This window comes from Callorhinchus milii, unplaced genomic scaffold (genome assembly GCF_018977255.1).
Source record: "Callorhinchus milii isolate IMCB2004 unplaced genomic scaffold, IMCB_Cmil_1.0 Scaffold8, whole genome shotgun sequence".
In the NCBI taxonomy this organism is placed as follows: domain Eukaryota; kingdom Metazoa; phylum Chordata; class Chondrichthyes; order Chimaeriformes; family Callorhinchidae; genus Callorhinchus; species Callorhinchus milii.
In genome coordinates, this window is record NW_024704749.1 from 17,731,389 (window position 1) to 17,752,208 (window position 20,820).

General features: G+C 42.9%; 1 protein-coding gene across 1 annotated transcript; it reads left to right on the forward strand.

Annotated features, from left to right (window-relative positions):
- The first annotated feature begins 526 nt into the window (after positions 1 to 526).
- On the forward strand, positions 527 to 20,688 carry LOC103183024 (cip1-interacting zinc finger protein). The gene is made up of 15 exons (XM_007900246.2): positions 527 to 663; positions 2,414 to 2,547; positions 2,955 to 3,124; positions 4,109 to 4,253; positions 5,721 to 5,829; positions 6,067 to 6,167; positions 7,546 to 7,601; positions 8,006 to 8,185; positions 8,600 to 8,724; positions 8,911 to 8,998; positions 9,929 to 10,042; positions 11,101 to 11,265; positions 11,816 to 11,867; positions 14,048 to 14,169; positions 17,463 to 20,688. Exons 1-15 carry the CDS (start codon positions 527 to 529, stop codon positions 17,793 to 17,795), a joined length of 2,031 nt encoding a protein of 676 aa, XP_007898437.2. The 3' UTR covers positions 17,796 to 20,688.
- Positions 20,689 to 20,820: the final 132 nt, after the last annotated feature.

A 20,820-nucleotide genomic window follows, 5' to 3' on the forward strand; every position in this document is an offset into this window, starting at 1 on the left:
ATGTTTGATGCTGGCAACAACGCACGCACGCACACACACAAAGCCTCTTCCTTTGACCTGGCCGCCCGCCATGTTTGATGCTGGCAACAACACGCGCGCACACACACACACACACACAAAGCCTCTTCCTTGACCTGGCCGCCCGCCATGTTTGATGCTGGCAACAACACGCGCACACACACACACACAAAGCCTCTTCCTTGACCTGGCCGCCCGCCATGTTTGGTGCTGGCAGAGCCGCTGCGCAGTCGGAGTCGCCTCCTGGGAGCTGCCAACGAAAAATCCAACGCGATCTGAAACGGCGCGAAAGAGACGAGGCGCCAGGCAGCGATACCCCCCCGCTGGTGCCGCTGGGTGGCGCCGCGCTGACCCGTCTTTGGGGCCGCTGGGCGGCGCTGTGGTGCTCGTTGCTCTTCTCCTCGCGCTCCCCCCCCCCCCCCAACGGTCGCAGCTCGTGAGGCGGTCAGAGGACCGACTGAAACCTCGACCCGAGCGCTCGCTTCAGCGCCGCCTCAGGGGCCGCACGATGTTCCCTCAGCAGCAGCATTTCCAGCAGCAGCTGGTACAGCTCCACCAGCTCATTCGGCAGCAGCGGCAGCACCAACACCCTCCTCCCCCCCCGCCCCCTCCCCAGCAGCCGCCTGGCCAGGCGGGCCCCGTCCGGTAAGGCAGTCTACGCCAGACCGAGGATGAGCCACTCGGCCTCCTCGCTCGACACAGAGACCCGAGGGCAGGGAGGGAGGGAGGGAGAGGGAGGGGGAGAGAGAGAGATGGAGGGAGGGATGGATGGAGGGAGAGGGAGGGATGGATGGAGGGAGGGAGGAGAGGATGGAGGGAGGGAGAGAGATGGAGGGAGGGAGGGAGAGAGAGAGGAAGAGGGAGGGAGAAGGAGGGATGGATGGAGGGAGGGAAGGAGAGAGATGGAGGGAGGGAGGGAGAGGAAGAGGGAGGGAGGGAGAGGAAGAGGGAGGGAGGGAGAGGGATAGAGGGAGGGAGAAGGAGGGATGGATGGAGGGAGAGAGAGAGATGGAAGGAGGGAGAGAGAGATGGAGGGAGGGAGAGAGAGAAGGAGGGATGGAGGGAGGGAGAGAAGAGAGATGGAGGGAGGGAGAGAGAAGGAGGGAGGGAGGGAGGGAGAGGGATAGAGGGAGGGAGAAGGATAGATGGAGGGAGGGAGGGAGAGAGATGGGGGGGATTGAAGTAACAAGTCGCCCCTCAAGTAAGAGCAGCTACTGTATACAAATGTAAATTGTTGTTGTTGTTGCTGTGGTGGTGGTGGTGGTGGAAGAAAGCTGCCGCGTTGCCGGGTTTGGCGTTCGCGAAGCTCCCTTTTCAATCACGACACTCCTTGGGTTTGATGCAGCGCCCGGTCACGTCCTCGAGGCGTCTCAAAGCGCTTCTCACCGGATATTAATCCGCTGAATATTTTGCGGGCGAAAATGATGATGATGGTGGTGGTGGTGATGATGATGATGATAATCCCTGCGTTTGATGTCGTTGCTGGGGTGGAACCCACAAACAGTGTTTGTGTGAGGAGGGGGGGGGGGGGCGGTGTGGAAGCACGCGCTGGACACGAAACTGGTGCAATCCACACCAGACCGCACGCACTCGTCTCCAGACCTGACTTGGTTAATGGCAAGTGTATTATTTAAGCCCGTGTTGCTTCCCACCCCCCGCCCCCCCACGCACACATCCCCGACCCACTGGATAGGTATCCATTGCCATCCTTTTTTTTTCAAAAAAAAATTCCAATTTTGCAGGGAGATTCGCTCTCTTTGTTTCTATTGTTCCTGGTGCCTCACTCGAATGCCAGGTACCGTCTAGCTGTGACCGTTTCCGCTCTCTTTTTAACCTCCCCCTGCCGCCTGCTTCTCAAGTTAAAGAGGCACCAGCTTTTGTTTAGCACGCCATACTCATTGTGGAGTTCTCCTGGCGCTGTGTGAATGATGGGGTAACTGTGTCGCTCCTATTACACACACACACACACACACCGGGAAAATATTCTATTCACATTAAAAAATTCATCCTATATTGTTGAGAGCGCAAAAAATCATATTCTAATAACTGGTTTAATGGACACGTGGAAACACTTGTTTTGATATCATGTTGTTAAGGTGTCTCAAAGCGCTTCACAGATTTGCTTTGACACTGCTTCAATCCCGTGGCCTTGCCCCCTCTTTGCCCTTCTTCAGATCACACCCGAATACTTTCTTATTCAACCATACCTACAATCACTTCCCCTTTATCCCTTGCTTGGTGTCAAATCAGGCCTTTAAAGGTTCCTAGATGTTGATAAATTGCATTATGCATTTCAAAGCCTTGATGTTTTAGGTTCTTTCTCTTGAAAGGAAACTAGTTGTCTTGGAGAATAGTATGTTTCACAGCATTTAATATGTCATTTTCCTCACAACAGCCTGCAACAGCAACACCATCACCACCAACAACAACAGCAGCAGCAGCAGCAAGTCCTACATCCAGCTAATCAGGGAACAATCCTTAATCCTAATTCTATGTTGCAGAGAGCCTTGTTAATTCAGCAGATGCAAGGTACAGTAATCCTGTCAGTTTACCATTTACTGTCTACTGTTTGTCAACAAGCAATCCGGCAGTCGACTAATAGTCAGAATTCTACTTACCTCTAAGTAAATCGAGGTGTGTGGAGTAAGGAAACCTGCTTAACGTGTCGCTGTGCCCTCTCGCGAGACTAGTGGGCAATTGGCTGCCAAATTTTGCCCACCAAATACAGTCAATTCACTTTACAGTATTTTCTGTGAAGCGCTTTGAGGTGTCTCAATGACTTAAATGTACAAATTACTGTTATGTCAGAGACAGCGATCCAGGGGATCAGCACTATAGCTTGTGCTATTGCAGTTGGCTCTTTCCTCCCCCGTATTGACAACAGATCAAATGTTTCCAAGTGTTTTTCTGAGTCTCACAACTTTTTCATTTCTCAGGCAGTTTTTGTGGCTACAGCATGACCACAACAGGCATCCAGCCATTTTTCTCACCAGCAACCAGAGCATCAATCCTTGGACCTGCCCCGCTCGGCATCCAGATGCAGCCACCTCATCCCATTGGATTTGGGAACCACATCTTCCAGCAGCAGAGCCGAGCAATCAACAAAGTAAGAGAAAGGGCAGTTTTGTCCCCTTTTTTTGGGACTCTGGGGTAGGAAATGGGGTCCTCTGGTTTTACAGTTCAGTGCAAGATAAAACAGCTTACCATGGTTTACATTATCTATTCCCTTCAGAATCTTAAAGACCGCAATCATTTTGCCCCTCAACCTTTTCTTCTCTAGTGTGAACATGGCCAGTTTATCTAATCGCTCCTTGTGAAAATATGAATAAAATAGAAATGGAATGAAAATAATATCTTGGTATACAATATATAGTTTGGGACATAACATGTAATATGACTACCAGGATGGTGGAAAGTGAACTGGATGGACCTTGGTCTTCTTTCGCTGAGCGAATTCTTATGTTCTTCTGCATAGAATGATGCAGAACGGAATTGAGCCATTTAGCACGTCGTCCATGTCGATGTTTATATTCCACACAACCCTCCACACCTCCTATTCCCCGATTATATCACCCTCTTCCCTTCTCCCTCATGTATGCACCAAATTTCCTCTTCAACGTTTATCGATATAAAGTCAGGTTGCAAAGATTTATAATTAGTCTAATAGCCCAAACTAACATGTCCATTCCTATCGGTACTAATCAAAAAGAAATGTTTTGTCATAGTCTTCAGCGACTTGCATGTTTTATTCCACTCAAATAATTCAGTTCATTATTGACTGATGGTGTGGCAAAATAATGAATATAATCTTGATTATCTGTGCGAATCTTGTGAAGATGAGGATTCTACAAGCAGAGTTCATTTGTTAAATGGGATCATTTCACTCACTTTCTTTATCTTCTGCCCAGTTCTCTGAAGTATCTATTGTGGGCAACTGCAACACTTCTTACTACTTTCATTTTATCTTACCATCTGAGCAATGTTCTGCAATGAGAGCATGGCTCTACTTGATCTGTAACATTCCACTGAACATTCAGCTTCAACCATTGCATATTTATTATAGTAAATGATGGGATTTTCTGATGTGCAGGAGTTTAGGAGAATGCAGGATCTCCGGAGGGAGCGTTTTCATTACAAGGATCAATCACGGACAAAAGTCAATGAAACAGCGAAAACAGGCACAAAAACGGGCACAGGTGAAACCAACACAGACTCCACAGCACAAGAGAAAACAGGTAATAAATGTGCAATTTGTACATTAATCCCTCACCGTGAAATTGAAAGCCTTGATAACTTGAGGCAAATTAACCAAGATGATGGGAGGGTCAGAAATCTAATCCTTTTATTGTTGCTTCTTGTAATCTTATTTTTTGATTAACATTGTTTCCCTGAAATTGTTTGTGGGTTTTTTTTTCCCCAAAAGGTTTGATGAATTCACTTTTAAGATGAGGTTGTATGAGACAGGGAAGAGATAACTTCCTGATCTCAGTCTTTTTCCTTCAAGTAAATCAAATGTTTAACTTTAACCACCGTTGCTCTCTTTCCTTCCTCATTCTGCCAGCTGTCCCAGCAACCTCCCAATCACGTAGTTAACACAGTTCAAACCCTGTCATGATGTGTGCAGAACACTAATCCCTCGGTGTAAAATAACTAGTGAATTATAGTGAATTGCACCATCTCCAAGTTTATGCTTGTAGTTAATGATACCTTCGAACCCATCAACTGTTAAAACGTATGTGTGCTTTTCATATCTCTAGCACGTGTTGATTTGCTTCAATTTAATCCATCTTTTATGTAGGACCTCTTTACTGAACTTTGTCATTTGTTGTTTGTACCCGTGAACTCATTTGTCTTAACTCCTTCGCTGTTGGTTCACAATGCTAATGTTGTGTTCAAATATTTGCATTTGATTGCAGTCAGGTTCATTCAAAAGGAGCACTTGTTCACACAGATGTAATGTTAGAAATGATTAACTTCACAGACGAATATTTAGGTCAATGGGCTACCACTTCCTGAAGAGCTTTGCCGCTTTCTCTTGGCTCCTCGTACCATTCCCAAGCTCGCAGATCTTTACTAATTAGCCCGGTGCTCTCAGTGAGGAGTCGTTGCCTTTCTGACTAAAATGACCTTTTTAGTTGTCTCGTTTGCCTCCTTACCGCTTCATTTAGTTTCTTTGTAAGGATCCACCAAACTGAGCTCCCAAGCTGCAGGAAGTCTGAGCACAAACTTGCTCACATGAGGTTAGCTTGAACTCAACATCCATTTCCTCGAACATATTGTGTTTGGAGCATTGCAGCTGAAATGACATCCGAGGCCTGAAACTAATCTTAACCCGCAGGAACATTTTGCCTTAAAAGATTGAAGAATGTGCAAAATTTGTGTAAAATTCTGAATTAAACTTCTTAATTAAAATTCCTGATTTCAGTTTTCCAAGGTTCTTTAAAAAATCGCCTCCATTTTAATATTGAACCTTTAACATTTTTTCCGAATTTGTTTTAACTGGGCAAAACAATTCTGCACAATCTTATTTTTAAGAACAAATGGTCTTATAGGATAAGACAAAGTGGAATTTCCAGCTTCTGGTGTGTTCAGTCACCCTGAGCAGCAACAGAACCACATCTATATGTATTTCTGGTTATGAATGAGAAAAACAGAAGAAGAGCAGGCGATGAAATTACTCATAATGTGGTTTTTTTTGTCAGATAACAAACCTGCTGACCCTGAAAATGCATCTAATTCAATACCTCTGGAAACTGAAGGTGTTTCGAAAGCTGTAGATGAGCCACAAGTAAAAAGGAGAAGACTTGGAAGGTGTTTGAAATTTAGATTTTCTACTCTTTCCCACCACTACAACCACAAAATATTTAAAAATACCTCTTTAATGCATATTTTGTATCAAACTCTTGCTGGTACCTTTTGTGTTTCAGTGCAGAATGCTTTGTGCTTATGTATTCCACCCAGTTACTCCAAGAAAACTGAATCTGGGGTAGTAGACGTGTTTGTTATTGTGCCATAACATTCAGTATGTTATTTTGTTTGTTCTAACAGCGGGGAAAGTGATAATCCTGAACACTCTGATGCTGCTGACCCAGTGACTTCAAACATCACAGCACCAGAAGAGGATGTGAGCAATGAGCCGCAAGGTGAAGGTACGGTTGATATGTTTAACACCCGTTCCTGAGTAAACTCGACAATCCAGGGGAAAGAAAAGCCTTATAAAGATTTACTAAGAATATACGTCATGCAAATCGCCTTATAAAATCCTTACATTTGATACAGTGCTTTTTACGTCAAAATGCTTCAAAGAATTTGCTTCAACAGAAGCTGGTGAGCTCGGTACTCCTGGGGCTCGATCTACATGAAAAAATAATAATCCTATGGCATATGATATTCTAAATGTCCTAAACTGCTTTACAAGTAATTGCTGTAAAGTGTAGTTGTTGTGTGTTAGCAGACGAATGTGGAAGCCAATTTACATACAACAATGTCCCACAAGCAACCATAAAGTGAGTGCCAGTTTATCAGTGGGAAGGTTAGTTGGACACCGGGAGAAATTCCCTTCTCTTCTTGAACGGTGTCATGGGGGGCTTTAGAAAACACCTGAACAGGCAGATGGGATCTCATTTTAACATCTCAACAACAACAACAACAAGATTCCATTTATAGAGCGCCTTTCACGTCGGGAGGACGTCCCAAGGCACTGTACAGTTGGGTCAGGATCCGAGCAGGGGGGAAATGGTCAGAGTGAGGGGAGGGAAGGGAGGGAGCGAGGAGAGGGTAGAGAGTCGAGAGGGGAGCTGAAGGCACGGTCAAAGAGAAAGGTCTTGAAGGAGGAAAGGGAGGAGGCAAGGCGAAGGCATTGGGGGATAGAGTTCCAGAGCCTAGGGGCTGAGAGGCTGAAGGCTCGGCCACCGATGGTAGGGCGGTTGGGGCGGGGGATGTGGAGCAGACCGGAGCCAGAGGAACGGAGGGTACGGGCAGGTAGGTAGGGGGATAGTCTGACAATGCGGTGCTTCCTAATACTGCACAGGTGTCGGCCTTGGATATGAGCTCAAAAGCCTGACATGCTGCTTGAACCTGCAACCTTCTGATCCAGAGACAACAATTTTCATTTATATAGCGCTTTTCACTTGGGGTATCGTCTCTAAATGCTTGATGCCAAGCCGGGAGAGGAGGGAGGTGACTGTTAGCACAGTTGAAGAGGAAGGTCTTCAGGCGTGATCTGAAGACTTGAGAAGGAAGAAGCAAGGGATTGAGGAAGAGAGTTGCATAGTTTCATGGCATAGTGGTTGAAGGCTCGGCTGCCAATGGTGGAGGGGATGAGGGATGTGCAGGAGTCTGGAGCCAACTGAGGGGAGACGGTGGGGTTGTAAGCAGGTTGGAGAAATAGGAAGGTGGCAGCATGAGGTGATTTGTAAATGAGTGTGAAGATCTTGAAATTAAATTAGTCAGGCTAACTGACACCTGTATCTGGTTGAATACCCACTTACTCATGTCTTTTTAACATTTCTTTGCATCTATTCACAGAAACCAATGAACGTGAAAACTGTGGGACTTCAGAAAATGTAGAGCAAAATACTGAGGTGAGTGCAGATTGATGAGATGCTACCCTTCGTGAAGGGTGCTATGTAGATGCTAAGTTTTTGTTGTTTAACAGTGACAAACAATTAAGATGTTTCAATCAATGCATCGGGTGAGATACATATGGGTGTTCGGGATTCATGGAAACTATTGAAGAGGACAACTGCAAGAAGCCGGGACGTGAAGGAAGAAAACGTGCCCAAGTCTGTCTGTGTCACCCTGTAACATTATTGACCATCCTGTTTCCCCTGGTGTGGACATTCGTGTATGATGCACACGATGGCAATGACAAAACTGGTGTTCAATTCTTCCAGGCTCTTTCCTCTCCCAAAATGATTGCATTCCCCTTCAAAATAAGATTCTGCTTTTTTTACTTTGGATGACGAGTAAATTGTGTGCCTTACAGGTGCTGAACACAGTCAGTACACTGAAAGTAACAATCCAGCAGAGTAGTGAGAGCCGAGCTATCAGTACATCAGCACCAGACTCCGGGGCCAAGGGCAGCGAGGAGACTGTGGAGGATCTGAAGTCTCTCTCGGACAAATTCATCTGTTACATCTGCAACTCCAACTGCCACAATCAACAGGTAAAGGAGAATTGTGATCTTGGAAGTTGATTGAATACTGAGTGAGAGAGAAATTCTAAGGTCAGGAGAAAAAATAACTTACTTAAATTTTTTTAAAAAGTCGAGACATAGGACGTTTGCTGTATCTTTGACTGTTTTGATAAATTTAATGGTCACCGTATTCCCATCAGTGGCTACTGGAAATGCTTGTGTGGTAATGGTTGCGTGTGTGGGTACCGCCTTGCATTTCTTGAAGAGTCCAGCCCATGTTTAGCACATTAGTGCTGCCTCTCCTGCATGATCTGAACACTTGCAGTTATTATCTGATGGGCGAATGCTGAACTTGTACGTTCACTCACAAAATATTCTTTGACATCCCCTTGGTTTAGTCTAACCTTAAAAATCTTGCGTGTAATACTTTCTTCGCTCTCAAAGAACTTTCAGAACCACATGAATGGGACACGACACCATCAACGGCTGCTTGAAATTCAGCAAATGAGTATTGCGTGTCTGGGTCCTGAGGAGGGAAAAGCACAGAACAAAGGTGTAGACAAAGATAGGTGGGTGTGCATTGCAAAGTTAAAAATGTAAATTGTACCTGTTTCACTTTTCGTTGTGGAGGAATCATTACATTTGGCCTGTGAGCCTAACCTGTGTTGGCTGAATTCAGTCTCAAGCATCCCTCAAGCTCACATTTGAGACTAAAGGGTTTGCGACCAGCAAGTAATCTCAGTCGTGTTTTACAGTGACAACAAGCAGCAGAGATGGTGCAGCACCTGTCAGGCCCATTTCAGAGGGAATGTCATTGAACACCGCAGGACACGGAGACACAAAGTAAGGGAGGAAATGTTTAACATGGTATAATGAATAAAATGTCGCAGCACATTGTGGGGTACAAATGTACAGCAAATGTTCTGCTTTTTTTCTGTAATGACAGGATTGTCCTTTTTTGTGAACGAGTTTATGTCACCCCACAAATAAAGGTTTTGTTGTTTGGGGAGGTCTGAACATGTGAATTGGGTGAGTGGGTATTGGTATGTGTAGCGGATGTATGAAATGACTTAAGTATTTGTATGGTAAGCAGGAAGCGTCCCAGAAAGTGAGACAAGCTGTTAATATGAGACTCTTAGTGTTTCACTCTTCTGCCTTATAGTTACAGCGCTATGTTTCTTTCTATGACTCTACTGCTTAAGAGAAGGGAAAGTTGCTGAAGTTAGAAATCTAATTTACAAGGAATGGCAGAGTCGGAACAGGACCTAGGCAAATGGACCTTTCGAGCTAGCACGAGCCCACTAGCACTATCTTCTTAATCCTGTGCTCTGCACTATTCCCTTACCATTTTACACACTTAATGCTTATCTAATTAATTCCTTCTTATATCTTGTAATTGAGTCAGCTTCAATAGCCATTGGCAGTAACGTGTTCATTGTTCTAGTATCCCTGCGTAGAAACAACTTGGCCAATTTAATCTTCAGTTTATGCCCCCTTGTTGACAATTCACCAAATCATCTTTTGTATTTACCTCGTCAACAGGTGGATATGGATAGAAAGAATAGATCAGATGTTCTTTGTAATGGAGCGTCTGATCTATTGGACAAAGTAACCATCATGTCAGGGAGACTTAAAATATTCACCTACAAATACACAGTCCCTAGACTTAACTAAAAGCTCAGACAAGCTGGTCCTTGGAGGGTTGATTGGTTGGAGACCACAACCCAAATCCATTCTATTCGTTGTGTCACTATGCTCTCCGTTCTTTACCAGCTTGCAAAGTACTCTCTACGGCCTTTCTGCACCGTCTGCAGCCGATACTTCAAAACCCCTCGCAAGTTTGTGGAGCACATGAAGTCATCCGAGCACAAGCAGAAAGTGGTAGAGGTATGTGAAGCTTTTCCAGGCGCCTTCACTTGATATCAAAATGTTGGCCGCCATTGTTTATCTCCAAAAAAAAAAGAAGTTACTAACTACACTAAATCCAGCGATGCATGTTAAGGTGACCACCCGACATAAAAAGGTGTTGTATCAAATGCTAAATAATAATAAATTGGTCACTCAATCCACGCCTGTTTGTGGGATACTGTTGTGCGCAATTGGCTGCCGCCTTTCACCCACAAAATATACAGTCCATTCACTTAACAGTATATTCTTGAAGACGTGATAAGGTGCTATATCAAATGCAAGGATTATTATATCAAATGCAAGGATTATTATTAATTTAGGGGAATCTCAGGGAGTTCAAGCTTTGTTTTGACCTGTTTTCCTTACCACCTGAGAGAACAATTTGCAGCTAGACTTTATGATGGCCAGTTTGCTGATAGTAGTCTTTTTGTTTCTATGATTTTGTAATCCAAATTGAAAGATCCAACAATTGGCCAGTTGGATCCCAATGTCTCGAATTCTCTTTTTTTTAGATCGACGGATTGGAGATGGTTTTTGATTCCCTTTCTATTTTCCTCTTGTGCAAGCGCCTCCCTGGGTTACTTGCTGTGGCTAGGAGTGCAGAACAAACAGTATGTTCGCCCACAAATATACAGTCAATTCACTTTACAGTATATTCTGTGAAGTGCTTTGAGACGTCTCGAAGATGTGAAAAGCGCTGTATCAAATGCAAGGATTATTATATGCTAGGGAGCTAATTCCACCCAGACTTTGAAACAATTATTTTTTTCCCCCCTTGATCTAATACTGAACATCTCATTACAAGGCAATGATTCATCCTGCTTCCCAACTGAACATTGAGGGAACTAAGCCAACAAACCAAGTGGTTGGTAATTGAGAGAACTCTGGAGCATCCAGTTCGATGCAAGCACTGGCTGACTGGACGCTATTGTTTGTGCATTTGAAATTGGGACAAAGTGCCAATGTTTGTGGCTGTGCTTCCGTTATAAACCTGTGTAACTGAATTGCCCCTTGTAACTGAATTGCATCTGTTTCAGGTCAAGCTACAGCGAAGTGCCCAAGAGCAGGCTGGACCAGATGACCCAGAGGACATGATCACTGTTGATGCTGTTGGCTGTTTTGATGAAGATGATGAAGATGGGATGAGTGAAGCGGAGTGTGAGAGCCTATCTGATTGTTTAAGTGAAAGGGAATCTCAGCAGGTTCGTGATTAAACTACCGTCTAATATAAATGCAGGGATTACATACCATTTCAAAAGTCAAATCTAAATAGTTGCCAAAAGGATGGATGTTGTAATCTGCTATTTTCAAAAAAATTATGTTAAAGGCCACACAAATCTTTGTGGATTTTTTTAACAATGTCATTATCATTATACTCTTTTAAACTGCCTTCAGCCTTCTGAACTTTCATTGAGTGATGACCTTGAAATTCTGGACTCTTTATATGTTCATGTTCTAATCATAGCTGCTCTTCCTTTTTCTCTCTCCCCCCCCCACCCTTTTTTGCGTGGGTAGTTCCTCTTTTTCGCTCTGTGAGAGAATTATTCAATGCCTTCTGAAAACACATGTGTAACAGAAATGATATGTTAACATACATTGCATTACTTTTATTCTTGTATCAGAGATGTAGAATGGTCTATGGTTTATTTTCCCTTCCTAAAGGAGCAAGGAGTTGTGCTGTTTTTGAGGGGACTAAATATGAAACACGATGGTTTATATAAAAAAAGGTGAACTTGTGCTTTGTACATTTAGGCCTCGCTGTCAGATTTTGAGAAAGAACCACATGATTCGGAGGCTGTGTATGGTGAGTACATAAGACACTGGTGCATTTCCTTGCATTTAATCAGCCTTCTTATCATTAACGTCTCTTAAAAGGACAATACAAATGAATGTAATGCTTTCCTTGTTCAGGGTTTAGGATATTTACGTTTGCAAGGCAAGCATCATTATCCAAACGTCCAAACATATTTCAAAATGGACATATTTTGAACTAGGTTAAATTAATCGGCTTTGAGCATTCCTCGATACATTTCTGCAGTGCTTGGCTCCCTGTAGCCCCAGGTGTTAAAATATTCATTCATTCTTTAAATTAGGTTCTTTACTGTACTTCTGAAGACCGATGGGCACTACAGCTAACGTCAATGGCTAGAAATTAGTTCTTCTGTTCATTCTAGCTTGATTTCTTTCCTAAATAAAATATCATGCTGAAATTGAAACGTATACTGTGGCTTGAGTCAGAACTAGTATGTTTTATCTCTGTAGTTGGCTTAATGAATCCAGGATGAACATACTTCCAACACCTCTTAATGCCTAAGCAGAAGGACTTTGGATTGAACCTCATACCAAATAGAAAGGAGAACTTCTTGTACAACTGCTTTCTGAGTTGTATATTAATGGTGTTAATTCAAAACCTAGAAATGTTGTAACTTATAGGTGTGACACTGTAATTCGAAGAGAAGTCTATTCCATCTGTCTATGGTGTACCTGACCTGGAATGCTTGATGCTTTCTAAAGTGTGCAAAGTAAGAGAAAGTCTTATTTCTTTTCACTGTCCTCCCTCACCCTAAATACAATAGGAGGCTCAAAAACTCACCACTCATTGAGCAGCCCATTAAACAGAAGCTGGATGGCGATTGTATTTCCTACTTGGTGTAGGTTTGGAGTAGATCTGCCAATTGTTTCCACTGTGTTTTGCACCTCAACCTGTTGTCTTTCCTGTGCTTGTGTCTGCAGTTAACCAAATTAATTTAGATAGTATGGCCCAACATTGGACAGCACCTGAGGGAATCCATCTGTTGTAGTGTTTTGTTCTCATCTGTTAGAATTCTTCCTTTCAATTCAATGACGAGGAATTGTATTATACAGGAGGATACTTGTAACTATTTCCAACTGTTCATGTCATCTGTATGATTGTTTTACAAATCTATTTGTGACTCTCTACATTGTCTGCTATTACTGAGCCACATAGTGGAGAAACCAGCGAGGTAGTAGTTTGGGTGCTACATTCTGGTCTGTTCTGAATTAGCTGTTCACAGACAATTGAGCAGTTTGGCTGCAGGAGTTGCTCTTGGCATCTCCCGGGATAGGGAAGGGGGAATAATTCAGTGAGGGCTTCTGCTCCCTGAGTCCTGCTGGAAAGTACGGGTGTGTGAACGGGTCTGGGTTCTGCTGTTTTGTCCCCAGTGAGATCAAAGATCTGGGGACAAGACAGCAGAACCCAGACCCGTTCACACACCAAAGATCTGACCTGCCCTTGTGGTCGAGGTTACTCATGAAGAACAGTCACTTGGGGGAGGAGTATTGGAGGGAGAGCATACCTCACCGCAAGAAAATAAAAATACACTGAATGTGGAACTCTGTTGAGAAAAGAGCAGTGAGCTACAGTTAGGTGGGAGTTCTGAAATAATTGCTTAATGATCACAGTTGGTGCCCTTATGACATTTTCAGCTTTATCTGAGAGTTTGTTTAAATTCCTTGGCAGATGCCTGCTTATTATACAGAAACATTCTTATAGAAGCAACATATGCTTGTTGCTCAGTGTGAGAAACATCTTGCTGCTTAGATTACTCTCTGAGTATCTGGTTTCCATCTGTTTAGCACAGATGAATAGACTAATTCTTATAGCATTCTTCTAACTTTGTACATCTAGACCCATTGCTGTGCTCATTCCATCACAATATCACAGACCTTTCGTCTCACGCATGTATACATTTTATCTGTGAAGTGTGGAAAGGTGGTTTCTTGATTTTTGTCATAGCAAACCATCAAGCTTTAACCAAAAGTTTAATGTTCTGGCTGAGGCCGAGTGCCTGTCTCTGTTTGATCAGAACTCTTATTGTACAACTGATTATTTTTTTGAAAAAAACAATCTTGTATGCGTTTGCTTTTTCCAGTTTTGATTTATTTCTTGTTTTATGTGTTTAATGATGAGGTCACATTCAATGTTACATACAGTGATCATCTTGGTTCCCCTCCCCTCCACAGGCCAGGAATTTGTGGTCCCTGTGACCGGTTTCCTCTGCAAGTTGTGTCACAAATTCTACCATTCAGAGTCCACTGCCAGGTTTACCCACTGCAAGTCACTGATGCATTTTCAGAACCTTCAGGTTAGATGGTTGTTTCGTGATGTGGCTATGTTTCATTCTCTCTCTCTCTCTCTCTCTCTCTCTCTCTCTTCTCTCATTCCGTTCCCCATTTCTGTGTGCATTATTTCTCTCTCTGATTCTATTGTCTCAAACTTGTTTTGATGTCCCTTCAGTTCAAGCATTTGCCGGATCAACTAGAAATCTTCCAATAACAAAAATTAAAAAATTGTTTTAATGAACGTTTAGTCTTCCCAGTGCTACAATTTGAACCGAACTTGTCCACATTAGGTCAGCAATTGCTTGGTTATTGTGCTTTGTTCCCTGTGCATCTTAATAAGTGGCTAAAGCGACAGTATGGGAATCAATATCTGGCTAATTTGATAGGTAACATCAAACTTGACTAGATTCAAATACCTAACAAACGAGAGGCATTATAGCACCTTAGTGAATCAGTTGAAGTGGTTTGACTTCAGTTCTTTTTAATAACAGTAATAATGCTTATCTTTGACACCTTTCACGTCAGGAGGACGTCTCAAAGGCACTTCACAGGATTTACCTTAAATTGTAGTGACTGTATTCTGTAGGCAATTGCGGCAGCTAGTTTGCACACAGCAATGTCCTGCAAGCAGCCAAGTAGTTAAAGGCCAATAAGTACTATTATTAAGTAATGGATCGACCGTGAATATCAACTACAACTGAGTCAACAGTGCAACTATAGTAATGAGTTAACAATGCATAACTATTCTTTGATTTGACACTAAAATCGTGGCATTGCACAGAAAGGTTGTAGGAGCAGAATAGAACATTTACATTGATGTAGAGATCATTTGAGTTGGGGGTTACGTACACTGGGCAAAGTCTGTTTGTCCATCTTGCTGTATATGACCTTCACACGACTGACAAATCCAAGTATTCAAATATCTGGGACTGTCCTCTCGCTCAGAAAAATTGTAGTGAAGAAATTCTGTTGTTACTTTTGAAGGAACATTCGAGCAAGTTTGTGACTTCTACATTCATCTCGACTGAACTGTTTTGTTAGTGTTAGTGTACGTTGTGCTTTTCTGTCTTTGCTTCATATTGAGGTGTTTGAGAACATTCCTCTAGTCTGGTTATCCCTCCCATTTTGCTCCATCTTCCATTTGAATATTTTCTGTCCACCTGTTTGTCCTTCACAATATGTGTAGCTACTGAGCTCCGTAGCCACATTGGTACCTGCTAATTTGTGTGATATTGCATTTCTCTTTCTTGCAACGTAGCATTTGCAACCAATCTCTCTGGCATGTTAGCAACAGCTCTGTTGAAACTATAAAGCTAGAAGTTGGATTGTCAATTATATATTTCATCCACTGATCAAAGAGTGGAATCACCAGATCAGGCTAATTTTTGCTCCCATCGCTGACCACAGCATGTGGAAATTATTGTTTGTGATACATATATATATATAAATTTGAGTTTTGAAAATGTAACCACCAGCTTATAACATTTGAATGTGATCTTCCCTGACACCTACTATTAGATACAAGGCTTGATCCATTCCTTGACGAATGTGATTAGTTGTTTGGTTTCAAGATCTTAAAGATACACTGGAAATTTTTTGGCAGCAAAAGATTACAGATCGATCGATACATTAGCCATAATTCTGTTATTTCAGATTAATAAACCTAAAAAGGAATCGACCATGAATTCATTATTTAGATCCATGTGAGATAGATTATTACAGTTTCTCGTTGCTATTGAAGTGTTCAATATCAGTACACTGGCTACGTAATCCGTAAGACAGTGTGGTTGGACACTGTTTTAATCTCATGCAGTGGTGTTTGCTCCTTTCTTGATTCTCCAGTCTTTTCTGTATGCATAAGTGTTTCAGTCTGAATTTCTGTCCCTGACTAGAGAAAAGGATCCTGGCCTTTTCTGATCTCAGCATCTTTGTAAGATTGGGAACTTATCAACCTGACATAATCCCTGCGGAAGCTTATCTTCAAGCAAGCAAGCAGTCCTCTTCATTCATTCATATTCCGTCTAAAATGTTTCTGTGTTTATTGGAGAAAGTGAATATATAGGATTTACATATTCGGAAAGTATAACTCAGCGGATGTCAGATGAATCTAAGATAAACTCAGCTGTGATACCGAGCCCTCTCTCTTTTTCCTACCTTCCCAACCGTGGTCACATAGCTCTTGCCTTGGTGAGGTATCAGAGGTGGAATCATACTCCAGCAAAATGTTTGACTTGAGAGGAGGAAGACGAGGGGCGGTGGGGGGGAGATTGCTGGGGGTTGGGGAGAGAAACTGGAGCATTTTCTTTGCTAGGAACGATAACATTTCAAGTATGGTCCTTCATCAGATTGATTGAACTGCAAAAGTCCATTAATAGGATTAATAGTCAAGAAAACTACGCAATAGGAAGGAGTTTAAAGAATATTTTAAATGATTACGTACGCACAAAGAAGCAGGTCATTGGTCTTAGCTCTGAACAGACTTCTGCATGATCTGCTGTCGATCTGTCCTGCAGATCTTGTTGAAGGCACCGGCTCAGAGCTGAGTCCTCACAATTCTCAGAAAAGGACTTGGCAGTGTTTGAAAAGGTTATGTTTGGAACATACTAAAATATGCTTCAATGTGCAATAATAATATTTACACTTGGAATAGCAGCTTTCACATCAGGAGGGAGTACCAAAGCACTTCACAGGATATACCTTAAAGTGCAGTGACTGCTGCAAGCGAACACAGCAGCCAATTTGCACTCAACAATGTCCCACAAAGAGCTATGAAGGAAATGAACCAATTTTTTTTATCTTGGGGTTTTGCTTGCCAGGATACCAGAAAGAAACTCCCTTCTCTTTTTCAATAGTTCCATGGGATCTTTAACGTGCACCTGACCAGACAGACAGGGACTCAAGTTTAACATCTGTAATAAAGAGATGCATTCCTTAATTTGTTTGGGCAAATGCATTTGCCTTATTGGTTCGGGTTAATAATTGTGCAATAAGAGTTCTTGTCATGGAAAATTGTGATATCTGCATTCCAATGCCAGGTACAAAACTGGTATTTCTTTACAAGGGAAATGAGTTGATGTTCTCCATGTTCCTCTTAGTGCCAGTTATAGGGCAGCATAACGGAAGGCTTGAGTCTACCATATTTTCACTCGGGAAAGACTAACAGCACCCACGTCCCTGAGAGGGAAGAGAATGTGCTGTTGATGCTGATGTCAACACAAGGATGATGCCTCTTTAATCACAAATGTGCAGTTGCTCAAGTGACTCTGAAGGTTTTTGCCATTTCATCGTTTTCTATGCTTTTGTTTTATTGAAACAGAATTACAAAGAACAAAGAAGCCAAGAAAGTTTGCTGACATCCGGTCAAGAGCCAACTGCTTCTGGGATGAGCGGTCAAGTGTCTGCAGATGATTTGAAGCCAACAGGTGGTAAGCAAAAGGAGGCTGATCAAACATCTCAGAGCCCCAATATGAGCAAGCTTGAGACCAAGGGGATGAATCCCAAGCCTGAGGTGACACAATCCGCTCAGACCGTCAGTCCTAATGTCAGTGCTGGAAGCAAGGAAGACGTCACAACTAGCCACTCAGAGGACGCCAAGCCAGCGAACTCGAGCCATGAAGATATCGATGAAGATATTGATCTGGGGGTTTAGATGGCAGTTCAGAGTTAGCTGATGAAGAGATGGATGACTCTTTGTTGTACGATGAAACAGCAGTGACTCCAGTTGAATTGAAGAACACGCGTCCGCTCGCTGAGCCCAACACACGTGAACTGAACGCCGCTCCTGGGAGTCCAGTGACGGGTGAAGCCAACAAGCACGAAGAGCTCGAGCCGAGCTCCAAGAAAATTGAAAAGTGCAGTGAAAAAGAGGATGGTCAGGTAGGACAGCTGAGCAGAGGAGTGGAAAAGCAGTACGAGGAGCCCGAAGTGAAAAGTGAAGAAAATGATGACGACCTGGATAGCAGCCCACCAAAAACCAGATATGGGAGAGCAGTCAAAGGCCGTCGCTGCTCTTTACGAAGGAAGAATAAATAAATAAAAATCCAACGGCGTTCTAGAGTAACGAAACAGTGCGGGGGGGGTGGGGTCTGGTTGAATCTGGTTCACTCGCCATGAATGAGGTACATGTGTGTCCCTGTTAGATCGATCCATGGTGAGTGAGAGCTAGTTATGTATTTTCTCTCACCCATGTGAGGAAGAATTATGTGCGAGTCTGTTGATAACTAATTGTAGTGTCCTAACACAGTCTTTTTTTTTTGGATTCACTTGTAGCTGAAGTAGACAGGGACAAAGAGGAGTTTTAAGTTGGAGGTGGCCTGTATCCAAAGATTTCACGAAATGTGATTCACTCCGAACCAGACTGCACCATCCCCCTGCATTTTATTTTATGAATGTGATATCGTTAATGATGTGCTATGTATTTACACCAGGGTGGCCCAACCTGTTTGAGCACTTCCCGTTTTACCTCTGGGACCAGGGATGCTAAGTGAAATCAATTGGGACGCTCAGTTCAGGCAGAAAGTTGCTTTCAGATACAGCTAAATTTGCAGTCTGTGTCCACAGTGGGAGAAAGTGAAAGGTTTGATGCATTAAGGGGTTGCTTTTGAATTTGGTATTTTAGGTATCGTGTGATGTTAGTTTTAGTGGAACTGTTTGTTGCATCTGACCTTGGACCTGCTTTTGTTACTGGCTGTAAAGTAGAAAACTTACAGAACCTAAAATAAGTGCTACCATTAAGAACTGCTCTCTACATCTCCCTGGTACAGCCCTAAAAATTACTTGATGCATGTTGCACACTTGACGGTAAAGGATTTTCTTTCCGGAGGCAATGTGTGGACCAGATTTATTTTTTAAGAAAGTAATTTACCATAATATTAGGGCACCAAAACTCACCAAAACAAACACCCATATACAGGCCTTTAATTTTATACATGGGGCTGGGATTGAGGCTCAGGGCTGCATGCAGCCCCCGGCATTGATGGCAGAAATTTGTACTCGGTACATGACTTTTGTGAAACAGTTTCAACTTTTATTTTACTCGCCTGGGATGCTGTGGGCTGTGCTGGTTCACTGTTACCATCGTAGCCCTCGTTCCAGTGACACTCAACAATGTCCTTTAAAAGCCCTTCCCACAACCACTCGTATTGTAGTAGATTGATCGAACACAGACTTATTTAGACTCGTGCGAATGTTGAGGGGGCCACTTCCTGCCACAGCTTGGCTACCACTGAGGCGTCTCAACGACGTGACAAGGTGCTCTGTCAAATGCAAGAATTATTATCATTATTACCATTGGTGGTAATCGTCAAAATCACCCAGCAGCTTGGAACATACTGACATTCAACCTCTACAGGTCTGAGTTCCCTCACTGTGTAACCCAGCACTGTGTCCTGGGGTTTTGTGTACTGCATCTTAAGTTTGAAACTTTGGGCCCCTCTGCTGTTTACCTCATTTCAAAAGTACTTAGGTACTGGGCAGCTGGTGACTAATTTAGCTTCTGTAGAGTACTAAACTGTTAAGAAGTTCAACTTACAGCCCTCAAATTTAAACTGCAGCATGCTAAATAATGCCTGCTGCACCCATAGCAGCAAATCTGCCCCTCCTGTTCTCACGGACATACTTTAGTGACTAAGCGGGGCTTAAAAAATCAACTGGAATGTGCTAATCCTTGCATTGGCTGAGTCATCAACTACTGATTCATTATTGAGTAAATCCTTTTTGCCCTTTGAGATTTTGGCATTTATTTCTTGATATATTCCCCCTTCCAGGCTCTGCTTAGTTCCCAGTACAAATTCAGCCTTCAGGTTTCACTTTTTTATAGAGTCCCACAGAATTTGTTGAACTTCGCTGCCTGGTGGTTTACAAGATCGTATTCTAGGTTCTTAACTTTCAATTAGCCATGGTTTGCCATTTTCATTTGACCAAATAGAAGTCACAAATTCCCACTTTAATTGTGTACAGCTTTAATTAAATATAGTTTTCTCCCATTTTAATAATCTGCAATCTGAAGCAAATACATGTATCGGAGTCCCTTCGCCTTGCCCTTTCCCACGCCTTCAAGGTCCTTCTTTGACCGTGCCTTCGGTCATCTTTTGCCCCAAATCCAACCCACAGCTCAGTGCAAACCCTCATTTGTCCAGCGTCATTGGGACATCCTCCCGACATAAAGAACAAAATATAAATGTCATTTGTGATATATTGCAGTCTGATTTAAGCAGCCAACAAATATTTTGTCTGACCAGGTTCAGGATCTTGAGATTTTATTGGACTGATAATTCATCACAGATTGTTTTAGATGGGGTTAACGTGCTCTTGGCTAGGAAAGGAATGCTCCTATCTAAATCACATTTATCAACACCTACTGTAACAAGAGGCATTAAAAGAAAGGTTATTGTTGGCCAAATTTGATATAATTCAGTGTGGGATTGGATGGGGTAAAGAGAGAAATTCTATGTAAATATTTAACTTATTGTGTATTTTTGCCCAACCAACACCACATAGACTCTCACCTCCATGTACCCTCTTGCCTAGGAAGGCACGGCTCTCTATCAGCTGATCACAGGGACACCAGTGATGTGATGAGGTTTAGTGGTGAACAACGGTCCATGTCCTTTAATTTTGTCTCAGTATTTCTGCAACACTTAGTGCTGTGTTGGCCTTTGCAACCAGAATAAATG